The sequence below is a fragment of the Melopsittacus undulatus genome, chromosome 6 (genome assembly GCF_012275295.1).
Source record: "Melopsittacus undulatus isolate bMelUnd1 chromosome 6, bMelUnd1.mat.Z, whole genome shotgun sequence".
NCBI classification, from domain to species: Eukaryota; Metazoa; Chordata; class Aves; order Psittaciformes; family Psittaculidae; genus Melopsittacus; species Melopsittacus undulatus.
The window spans coordinates 11412148-11424238 of record NC_047532.1 but is presented as its reverse complement, the minus strand read 5'-3'; the positions used below and the strand labels follow the sequence as shown (position 1 = coordinate 11424238).

The window sequence follows — 12091 nt, the reverse complement described above, 5'->3', positions numbered from 1 at the left end:
AGCCACAGAAGCAATGGAAAAGTTGAGATTTTACTGCAAATCCACATCAAAGGCTGCTCCACTTGACCCCAGCTGTAAGCAGGCAGCTGATCCTTTGGGACAGGGATCACAGATGACTGAGCTTGATGGTAACCACACATCTCCTCTGTCAGCTACAAAACCTGATGACCTTTAACTACTCTCCCCCAATTAGGCATCAAGATTCAAGGGTCTTTGACTCTATTTTGGCTTTTAGAATTTGACTAGATTCTTAATTAAAATTGGATTCTTTTAATGCCAGGAACAGTATGAATGGCTGTTACAGTGCAATATGGAAGAAAATATGGGATGTTTAACTTGTTAATAACAAAAATGCCTTAAACCACTTGTAGCAAACTGAACCAAAAAAGAAATAAATAAGATTCTTACCTTTGCTGCATCAGATTCTTTAAAAATCATATAAGGCTCTGCACACTCCCCAATATCTCCCTGCTGTAACACTTTCTCCAGCTGAGAAGAGAAATGAACCATTACAAGGACATGTATCCAGCAAGGATGGTTAAATTAAACAAACACTAGGAAGCAAAAAGCATTCTTTCTAAAGAGTTAAAGCTTGATTTCCCTTTGTGAGGCAGGGAACTAGCACTGCGCTCAAGTTGTTAGAACCATTAAGCTCCCAGATCTCCAGCTATAACTGAATCACAAGCGTAAAATATAGGTTCAAAGGGAACATATACCACTCCACTTTGGCTTGATCTGTTCTAGAGCCACTTTCAGCTCGTGTTTGAGGTCTTAAAGACAGCTTACACTAACTGTCTTTAGCATCATCTGCTCTTATTTCTGCTCTCTGTATTAAGGGCCTACCGCAGCAACACAAAAAGATGACTCAGATGAGCTCAGCTAAAACAAGCACTATTTTAAATATTATAATTTTTATAATTATTTATTTAGTTTTATCTTTTTATTTCTTTTAATAGATATATATTTTAGACATTTAGAAATTGTTTTAATTATTTAATTTTATTATTATTTTATTTATCTTATTTAATTATGTTATATTAAATAAAAACTCAGTGTTTTCAAATCAAATAATGAAATAATCAAATAACTGAAGTCAGACAAAGCATAGATGTTTGCTTCTGCAGTAACACAAAACTGCTTAATGCCCAGTTTCTGATTGAAATACCTTCCCTATCACATCCATAAGACTCTTTCTTTCAGAAGCATCCTGGCCCTCCCTCTCACACCCACTGCTCTGTACATGCTGTTACTAGATTAGAACATCTTTAAACTTATCCCATGCTTATAAAGCACCATTCATATTCTCTATTAGTAGAATGCCAAGAGGCTTCCACAATGTCAGGAACTTTTCACCAAACCACCTGGTGAGTTTATGCTGTCTGAAAAGTGGTTTCCCAATGAGTAAGGCCCATGTGAAAATTCATCTGATAAGGCACATGATGTATCTTCTTATTTATCCCTGCCTAGACCCATTTTGTAACCAAACCAAAAAATCCCCTACACCACCAGCTCCTTTGGGTTTTACAAGCAGTAATGTGCAGCCACGAGCTCTCTCAGCCACATCCCCATCTCATGAACATGGGGTTCTCTCTTCCTCATATCTTGTAAAACTCAGAAGAGTGAATATGTGTGCACAGATAGAATGTGATTTTTAGGAGTTCAGAGTCATACCACAGATCAGAGATCAGAATATATTCCAGCTACTGAAAGTCTTATCCTCCCTTGGGACTGTTTTGTCATGCCACAAAGCCTCAATTCATTATCAAAGGCTTATTCCTCATTTAAGAAGCAGTTCATGAAGGACTTGCACAAACCTAAGTCCCCAGGGTTCTCAAAACACAGCACTTAGGTAGCAGGCAATGTAACCACTGCCTGTGAACTGAAAGCACACACTGAACTCCCTTTCTTTACAACAGGACGATTTTTTATGCAGAGACCAGACAAAAAAACCCTGATTCAAATTCCAGTTCAAAATCTGAACTGGTAACATTTGAGCTCTCATTGAATCAAATGAAAGAAGAGAAAATAACTTTTATCTTTGTATACTTTCATACAGGACTGACCAATGTGGCATTTTACTTCAGTTATGGGTCTCACCCTCTTAGCAGTTTCAATCCTTAAAGACCTTTGAAAATCTGCCTTAAGAGCATAGATCATTTTAGAAATGAGATTCAGATCAATATGTATTTTTAAATCACTAACTTATCTATCACCTTTAGGAGTCAGTACACTGTTTCATACCAAAACCAAGGTCAAGCCCCAGAAAGCTGCTCTGTATCAAGCAAACCTTTGTGTTCTTTTCAGTTCTTCAATAATACAACGCCTAACTCCACTGAACTGTTTCAAAGGAACTTAATGTACCAAGTGAGAATATCTGAAGTGAAACAGAATTCTGCTCTCCAAATGTATATAAGAAGTAAACTCATCAGCCAGACCTGTTTGTATTTTATGTTAAATTGAAATCAGAGTCAATGATAGTTCTCATTTCTCTGGTATTTCTTACCTTTATTACTAGAAAGACATCTTGAGAGGGGTAAGTGATAGAAAAGATGGCAGATCTGGCCAGCGTGGATATAGCAGCAGGGGGAACATGTGGACGGAGCATTCCTTTCATTTGCTCAGAGTTTAAATCAAAGTAGAAGTTTTCTGAAATCTAAGGAAGAAGTTGGGCAGTTTCCAGTTATACTTTTTAGTTTTAGTGAACTCTTCATAAACAAAACAGACAATTTCAATACCCACGGTTAAAAAACTACCAACGGTGCCATAAAAAGGGGGGAAAAAGCCTTTTCATTAAGAAAGCAAGGCAGGGCAGTGCGAAAGGAGAAAGGAAATGGAGCTAACAATACACACTACCTTATAACATTTCCTCCAGCTCATGTAAGGTGTGTAGTTCCATCACAGGGCTAGGAATTACAATTGCTATCTGAACTGAATATATCAAAGTATCAAAATAGAAAATCATCTTTCAGATCATTCACAGAAAGAACAACATATCCTGAAAGATGAACAATGAGCTTTCCACGTTGAAACACCAAATCCTTGACTGTATCAAGGCTTCAGAGCCAAAAGGAATGTGAGCTGATGTTATCAACACCAGAGGTCACTAAAGAACTTACTACAGTAGATAGCAGGGGGGGAAATGGAGTAATGAGATGATAAAACTGGCTTATGAAATGTGATTTAAATATTAAACAAAGTTCACATAATATTCCACATACTCTCATCTACATAACTTAAAACTCAATGCATTAAATTCAAGTCTTACAAGAGATAAATGTCAAAATGCATACTTTTAACATTTTTTCTCTCTACTGCTGCTAATAGCTTGAATTAGGAAAACTAAGAGACTCTTCAAATATTAAATACAGAACATAAATAGGCGAATAAATGTATTTTGCATTTTCTATCACTTAGATCTTGAACAGACTCCTCAGTTTTGTTTTGATTTTAGCAATTGTAGTGTGCATGGCTTCCTTGTGCGTTATTAAAATGGTATTTGGACATATACCATGCTGAATCACAAAAAAAGACATTGAGGAAGTCACAAAGATTTAATCTAAGTAAAAGGTTTCAGTTACTGAAGTTCTCTCTGGGGAAAAGCCTTCTGAAAGCCAAGATTGGCCAATATCTATATTCTGATCTCAGGCACTCAGAAATATCATTAGAAATACTCTGATTTCTAAAAGTATGGAATCATAGTTTTAGAAAAGTGGTTATACTTCAACTGTTTTACTAAGCAGAAGAACACAGAAGGTGGCTCATGAAACAGCCTCATCATTCTTCCAACCACTAGATTGCCATTGCCTTCCTAAAGGTTTGTTTCCAGAATGAATTCCTCCCTTTTTTCGTTATAGCTAACAGCTTTGTAACACTTCAGTGGAAATGTATTTAGAAAGTAATTAAAAAACCTACCTTTTTCTTTTCTTTAACGTCATACAAAGCCAAACTTGCAAAAATTGGCTCAATTTCTATTTCAAATCTTGACAGAAAGAAACAGATAAAACGAGTTGAATTGCATTTTGTTAGGAAGGAATAACCCACCCTCTCCCCAAATCCTTCCTAGGTGATGGCTGACCACTGTTAAACCAAGACGTCAGCAACAGCTGAGCCAACCTAAGGGCTTGCTCCTGCTGAAAGGGGAAAATTGCTCCCGTTTTCCCCACATCCCTCTCCTGTCCTACCTCTACATTGCCTCTGCTCTCTTCCACTAGGACACACATTAAATGCTCCCTGGACCTCCTAAGAGCCATTTCAACTCATTGACCCAACAGAAAGGTTGGGATTAGGGTCACAGGACGTAAAGTGTACTTCTATAAATGCTTTTACCTTCTTCAAGTATGGTTTGAAAGCTAAGCAAAGCAACCTAATAGCTTACTTAAAGGAAGGGGAATTATTATTTGGATACCTGGACCACTTAGCTCCTCAGATTACCTTGAAAAGATGCCCTCTGTGCTAATTTCCTATGCTGGCCTGTTGACAGGGCTAAATGGCCAATTGCTCCCTCAGCAATATTGACCAGAAAGCTCCTTCCTCTGAGTCAGGGATAGCATTTTGGCGATGTTCAACATTTAACTCTTGTCAGAAAACAGCAATATCTCAAAGCCTCTTTCAGAAAGATGTCAGTTTTTCAGAGTAACTATTAGTAACTATTTATGCTGAGAGAGTCACTTCCAATGAAACCATTAACCTACCAAATAGAGCTAAAGTTATTGTCAACCATCTGGGAAGCTAAAGAAATTAGAAAAACATTCAAAACCCATCCCTATATCCAAGGGAACAGGGGCTGAAATGCCCTTATCCTGCCTGCACAGCCTCCCCATGACATTAATGCCTAACCCACAGTGAGATACTCCCATGCACCAAGTCCTTACAGAGAGCTCTCAGCTTCTCAGCCTGGAACTCCTTCTTCCAATAGGAAGAACAACAGTCAGGACTGCATCACCTAACAGGTAATTTCCCTAGTGTGGCAACAAAGGTGAGATTAACCTGAAAATGACCCTGCTTAGGTCATCTTAGCCTTCTCCCTGGAAAAAAAGACTATCTATTTCTCTTTGTGCCACTAAGATAGTGTGATCTTAGATGCTTGCCACTGCAACTGCAAGTACAGTTTCAGAGATTACTGTGGTACACAAACAAGCATGTTTGTGAAGATTTGCTACAAATTCACAATCAGCAAGAGATGCTTAAATAGCAGAAATCATTAATTTCCACCATCTAACTTATTTATGCTAAAGACACCATCCTTTGGAGAACAAGTTCCACAGCTACTGCATATTATGTTGTTCCAGTTCATAAAAGGCTGCAAAATCAGTTCATCTCTATGGCTATATTAGGTCCTGGAGTACTCTATGAGCAGGAGATATGTCCCACACATATATCTCAGTTATGAGCCACAATGTAGTCTAACTGGAGCTCTCTAATAAGAAGGGTTGACCTAACTGAGGACACAGAAGATGAATACAGCAGTGTGGAAAATCAGTTTTGTACTTTATTTCTCCAAGGGAATAACAGTAAAATTTTACCTTGTGTTATTAGAGAAGAGTTATAGGCAATGAACCAGCTGCAGGTAACCCTATATTCAGGAGCTCCACTTCATTAAACTTGTTTAACAGGTTTCTATTCCTTCAGTTAATGCTTGCTAAGTATATAAAGTCCTCACTCTTAAAGGGACACAGTCAAGGTTGTTGAGCCTAAACTTCAGCAAATCTTTGTCTGTTTCATATTTTAAGGCTTAAGCATTTTTCACCTTTTTTATTTGCTGCCCCTCTTCAGCATCCCTGTTACAGAGCTGAACACCAACGACTGGCCAACTTCAGAGCCCTGAAGGAGGGCAGTGAAGCATGAGTGCTAGCAACATGGACAGGTATAGCTAAGGCTGTCTAGCTGGTCTAGCTAAGACTGGTATAGCTAAGACTAACTCAGAGGTATTTTCTGTGTCACACCAATATGAAGAAAGTCTTACAGATAAAACTGTCTGATGCACGGTGTTGTGTAACTTACTCTTTCCAGAACCTTTAAGCCTACGACCAAACCAATGTTACATCCCTTCTAGAGTAATAAACAAGGCAGCAGTTTTATTCCAGATGCACACAGATACAACAGCAGACTTCAAATTCTCAGGTATCAGCTGAAGTGATACTTACTTAAGGGACAAACACTTCACCAGGAGTCTTTGGCCAAAGTGCTCTTTGGGTACCTCAGGGACACTAAGCCGTTCTATAGGCTCCTCCTGAAATTAGAGACATGACACTTGCACAAACCACTAACACCATTAGGAAGCAAACATATGCATCCCTTTTTTCTTCTAAGACACTAACACCAATTCAATCCAAGGCTTGCCAGCATGTTGCATTTAGCAGCAGCTATAAATATGCTAAATTAAATCCCTTTAATGTTTCTACATTATACAGGATTGCATAACCATGAAGGAAAACCAATCTTCCACAAGTAGTATCTATGGCAAGACAATATGCTAAAGAACATGCAACCCACAAAACAGCTAAGGTTCTCATAGATGTTAAACATAGGTGATCTTTAAATCCATAGCAGACTGACAATTTTCACATTCCTTACATCCTTAACTCTTTTAGCCTCACCCACATGTATGTAAAAATACCTCCTCTGGTGCTGGATGTAGTGCAAAAAGCTCCTTATGCCTACTGGACTTCCTCTGATATTCATTGTGGTGGTCTATCTCCTCATTTGGGGTTCGGTCCAGTAGGTTGGGAAGAAGGGCATCTGGAAGGGAGTTCTTCAGGTCAAAAATACTGCATGCCCAGCTGCCCCGGGGAGTATCGTCAATCGACATTGAGCGGCGTTTAAGGTCATCCTGAGATTCAACAAATTAAAAGCAACTTATAACAGGAAAGGGACTGCACTTTTAAAACATGACTATAAATTAGATTTTACGGAGGAAGGTTTTAAAGGTACATTACTTGTTCATCCTGGTAACTGTTGCCATCTGGAGCTTCATCAGACTCGAAGATCTGTTTGGGGAGCCCCTTTTGCCTCTCCTTCTGTTTGTCTAAGGTGTTGGGATTAAATCCAGTTCCCAGCTTGTGGTATCTGAAAACAGTGCATTTCAAATACATTCTTAATGTCCTTTTTGACCCCAAACCCAGAAGCAGAATTACAGAACAAACCCCGTGTTACCAAAGTGAGTCCTCTCAAAGCATAAAATGCTCTCTGCAAACAGTATTTCCAGTCACCCTGCACTGTAGCTGGGTAATAATCCAGCAACAGTATTCCAGTCCTACAATGTGACTCTGTTCAACCCTACAGCAACCTTGGGTGATGTCAAAAGTATTTTCAGTGGCCAGTTAAGGTCATCATAAAATGTGTAATTGTGATGCCAAGCTTAAAATAGGCCAAGACCATGAGGACTGAAGGCCTGGAGTTGTGCCAGACCAAGAACTGAATTGGAGCAGACTCTATTAGGAACCTGAAAACCAAAACACCAGCTTCATGTAAGGCTACATGAAGTACAGAAGTCCTAAGCACCTCTGGAACACATGACTTCCCAACCCCAACTAAAATGAGCATCTTCCCATACTACCTTTATAAGCAGAATTGAGTCCTTCGGAGCATTCCAGGGTGTTAGAGCTAGTAAACAGTCTGTCTACTATTGCTGACAAGATCAGATCTCTTTGACTAACAAATTTTTTCATACCAAATGGCACTATGTGTATATTCACACACACAATTTTTGGATACCAAATGCCACTATATATATATTCACACACACATATGGCCAGAGCCACAGTCTTCTTACAGTGTGCACTCTAAGTCAGTTCCTGAAGTAGTAGTGCTGGGGTCACAGCTAGAATTAATTGTTCTTATCATGCCCTGTTACTAAAGTTACCAGAGAAGGATGCACTGACATGTGAAAACTGTGCTAGCAGTGAATAAAGGGGGGAGAAAAAGGAGAGTATCTTTCTCTCAAGGTTATCATTCCTGAGAGCTGAACAATGCAATCTGTATAACCCTCACTAGGATGTCTGCATTTCACTCACAGCTCCACCACCAAGTGTAAATTCATTCTAAACCAGAGCTGACTTCAGAGGTGCTTGTGATCATTGCTGCCATCAGACTAGCATACAGAAATTACGCCATAAGGTTGAAACAAGAATATGCTACTGTTTTTTTCATGCCAGTGAATAAAATTTCTTTACCTTTTCCAATACTGCTACAGTAATCACTGAATAGATGGATTTGCCTGTCCCCAAACATGTTTTGGTTACAAAGAACTGTAGACAGAGATTGACATGAGGATTATTACCCCCAGGGTGGGGAGCAGAGATGGATGGCACACTGGGAGATATGTTCTTCTAAAGCTAAAAGAGCTGGATTCTGTGTTCCCAGAGCTAGCCAAAGCACTCGTAACCATTCAGTAAGATGGATTAAGAGAAACCCATCAGCATCCTTACCTGAAAAACTATTTAATCCTTCCCAGCCAGGCCTTCAGGTTTTTCTTCTGCTCCAGCAGTACCCTTCTGTTTCTACCCACTCCAGCACCATGATTTTATCCATGTTAAAACTGCTATAAACATTTATGGAAGTGCCTCTCCTCCTCCAAAGGGTCAAGACAACTTCTGACGGCAGTTCAACCATCTCCCATCACACCTTCAACCCACTCAAGCAACTTTCATGTCTTTAGCTTACTGCCTTCCCTGACACAGAACACAACCTGCAGCTGATCCACACAGCACAAAAGCTCTGCTGCCTCCAACTAGAACTTCCTCAGGGCAGGAATCACAGCCAGGTATTCCAGGTACCAGTGACAGTCACTGAGAAACCAAGAGGTGCGCTGGCTGGCTGGGTCACATTGCCCAAGCCTACTGTGCATTCCAGACTCTGCCCACAAAGGCAGGGAGTTAATAAAGCATCTGTCTCTCTCCTGGGTTTCTTTCTGGGTGAGGGTTTTCTTTTGGTATGAGATTACAAAGCACATTTTTATTAGGCCATCTCAGCACTGCAAAGCACATCTGCAGCATCCCCTGAAGTGGTTCTCAGGACAACATTAAACCAGTGAATTGTAGCAACTGCCACAAGGGCAGAGCTGTAGCTGTAGTCAAGTCATTTGTAGGCGATGCACATCACATGGATCACTTACTCCTTGACAGCAGCTCTTGAAACCATCAGACTTTCAATCATCAGAGAGAGTTCCAAGTAAAGCTACTCAGAAACCTTCCTGCTAATTTGCATGATTCAATCAATGCATGCATATTCTCTAACCTGGTAACTCATTAGGTAAATGCTGTCATAGTTCAAATATTAACAGCTATTTGTTTAAATTACATACTTTCTCAAAGCCTCTGGGACAAACGAAAGCTGCAGAGGGCACCTTATCTACAAGGTGGTTATGGCTGCACATAAATCTTACACTGTTACAAAGTTAATGCAATTTCTCTCTAAAAAAGAGCCAAAACCACAGGAAACAAAGAAAGAAGCAAATGCTCAAAGCAATTTTACTTGTTCGCATTCCCTAATTCCTCTCTCATTCTAAAGGAGCAACTGTTGACTACAGTGACCTAGATTTACAGAAATGCCCCAAGGGATTTCCATGTCTAAGATCTAATTTTCCAAACACAAAGCTTCATTTCAGCTAAACACAAAGCATCCGTTCAGCTGAGCTGGGCAATTAAAAGCCAGGGCACATGGACTCAGTAGCCAGGACAATCATTTGTATCATAGAATAGGTTGGGTTGGAAAGGACCTTAAGATTGTCCAGTTCCAACCCCCTGCCATGGGCAGGGATGCCTCACCCTAGACCACGTTGCCCAAGGCTCTGTCCTGCCTCGCCTTGAACACTGCCAGGGATGGAGCATTTACCACCTCTTTGGGTACCCTGTGCCAGTGTCTCAGCACCTTCACAGTAAAGAACTTCTTCCTTATATCAAACCCGAGCCTCCTCACAGCAGCCTGCAAGGCCTTAAATATGAAACAAAGCTGACAAATACCATGGGGGAACTCACTTTCTGTTCACAATTGCCCAGTCTTCCGTGTAACTCCTTACACAGTCCCTCACATGGGGGTCCATCTCACTGTTAAAAGAACAAAAACATCTTCAAAATCACAGACATGACAACGAATTCTTAAACATTCCCACTTCCACTTAGGTTTGTATTTACTCTTCCAGCCAAAAAATTCCAGGCTTGCAGATACCCATAATGTAGACAATTGATTCCCTGGAGCAAGGTGTCACCCCATCACCTCCTACCTCTCTTCAGGCACAGCCGACACAAGGGTTCGACATTCTCGAGGGGTGTACACAACCTCAATGTCATCAGGAGGAAACTCAAGCAAGTCCCTCAGGGGTCCGGACTCCACGGCAATGGGGTGTGTGATAAGGTAGTCCTCCAACTCAACCGGGTCCACTGCTTCTGTAAGTGGCACCTGGGGAAAGACAAGTGATGGAGGGGTCTTTAAACAAGGTGAAAGAAAAAAGAGAAATCACATTTTACCTTGGCTTTTAAAAGAGCCTTTCTGCCTTGTTGAGGAAACTTGATCTAACAGAATCATAGACTGGTATGGGTTGGAAAGGACCTTAAGATCATCCAGTTCCAACCTTCCTGCTATGGTCGTCAGATGATAACTAACTTTAACAGTGTTAACCTTAGCTAATGCACATGACAAAGATGTTTTTCATGTCTTATCTGATATTTCTGTGGCTATGTCTATGATGCATGCCACCATCATCTAAGGAAAAATACAACCTAGAAAACAGGATTTTAATTTGTTTTCCAGAAATGCATCACTTTGCATCGGAAGAAAATTTGGCGCTTTATTTCCCATGTGTATGACTTTGGATTTGTTTCGATCATGCTCTGATCACAAAGGGAACCTTCACCCTGATCCATGACGCAAGAACCCTTTCACCCTCCAGCACCCCAGACAGGAATCCAGAGCAGGGGCTGATATACCAGGAACTCAGGAAGCCACTGAACTGTATAAGACTAACATTAATCTGAATCTAAGCCCTTCTCCGGGGAACACAAAGCACAATGTTTGTCTACCACAGGTATGAGTTTAACCACCTCTTCTCCCTGATATTAGGACCTTTAGTGTCAATGGATGCTTAAAAATCATCTTTACTGGGCATAAACCTCCAAAGCACAAGGAATAACTGAACAAACACACGAGTGGGAAACAAGTGTATTTCATTGGCACTACTGATCTCTCCATGCTGAAAAACATCAGCTTCTTTTAGATACAGGCAAAAAGATAATTGCATAAACTGGATAGATACTCCCATTGCGTAACTGTGTCTTTTTACATATGCATATTATATATTCTGGGATCATTACGCTATGAGGCTGTATATAAACATAGACATTAAGGAAATGAAACACTAAAAGCAAGTTTTGAGGAACCTGTCTCTACAGCAACTGACTGGTTTCCTAGAATTCCCTGGCACATCTCGGTGAGGCTGAGGGGTTTAATGTGAGTCACAAAAACACATGAAATTCCAGCTATTTTTCTCCACTACTTCCTCTTCCCTGTCATCCAATATCTGTGGGGCACGGAACTATCCTGTACCTTGTCTTCTGCTGCTGCTGACTTTAAAAAGAACACTTAGTACTTAAAGTGTAAATGTGCTTCTCAATAGAATTGCTGTGCCAATCCCAAATTCCAGCTTAACCTTCTATTGCCAAAAGGTTCCGAAATGAATGAACTTTCTCATCAAGGAAAAAGACTTGGCTAACACAGAAGGTAGTGAAGGAATACTGCAATCCTCCTAAATGGTGTGCCTCCAGCAAAGTCAGGTGAACTGGAGCAGATGACTTCACGCCAGATACGGATCTGGCCCACCAAGAAATATGATGTCTGGAAACACAGTGTTTAGTTCTGCAATTTACGTAAAAGATACAAACTACTTTTTGTGTAAAGAAATACACCACCATCACCATTTATTTAACCCTGACCTCATAACCTTTTTTCCCCTTCTAATCCTAAACTCCTGAAATGAACTAAAAGTATGTGACTTGGGGGACTTCTGAAAACACAAATCAGACACTTTAACTGTTTTCATCACTGCAAAGCTCCCAATGAGCAGAACGTGTCATTGCTCTCTCCCACATTACACTTAACA

General features: G+C 40.3%; 1 protein-coding gene across 6 annotated transcripts in view; it reads right to left on the bottom strand.

The window, feature by feature from the left end:
- The window catches only part of DOCK7 (dedicator of cytokinesis 7), a 109082-nt gene that overhangs the window by 72526 nt on the left and 24465 nt on the right, over positions 1-12091 (bottom strand). For all 6 annotated transcript variants that reach the window (XM_034064365.1, XM_034064361.1, XM_034064362.1 and 3 more), the window contains exons 3-10: positions 10220-10395; positions 9975-10043; positions 6936-7065; positions 6617-6829; positions 6144-6229; positions 3913-3979; positions 2504-2653; positions 409-489 (exon numbers count right to left, since the gene is read on the bottom strand). In XM_034064365.1, coding sequence (XP_033920256.1) covers positions 409-489; positions 2504-2653; positions 3913-3979; positions 6144-6229; positions 6617-6829; positions 6936-7065; positions 9975-10043; positions 10220-10395 — 972 coding nt within the window. The remainder of the gene's footprint in view (positions 1-408; positions 490-2503; positions 2654-3912; positions 3980-6143; positions 6230-6616; positions 6830-6935; positions 7066-9974; positions 10044-10219; positions 10396-12091) is intronic.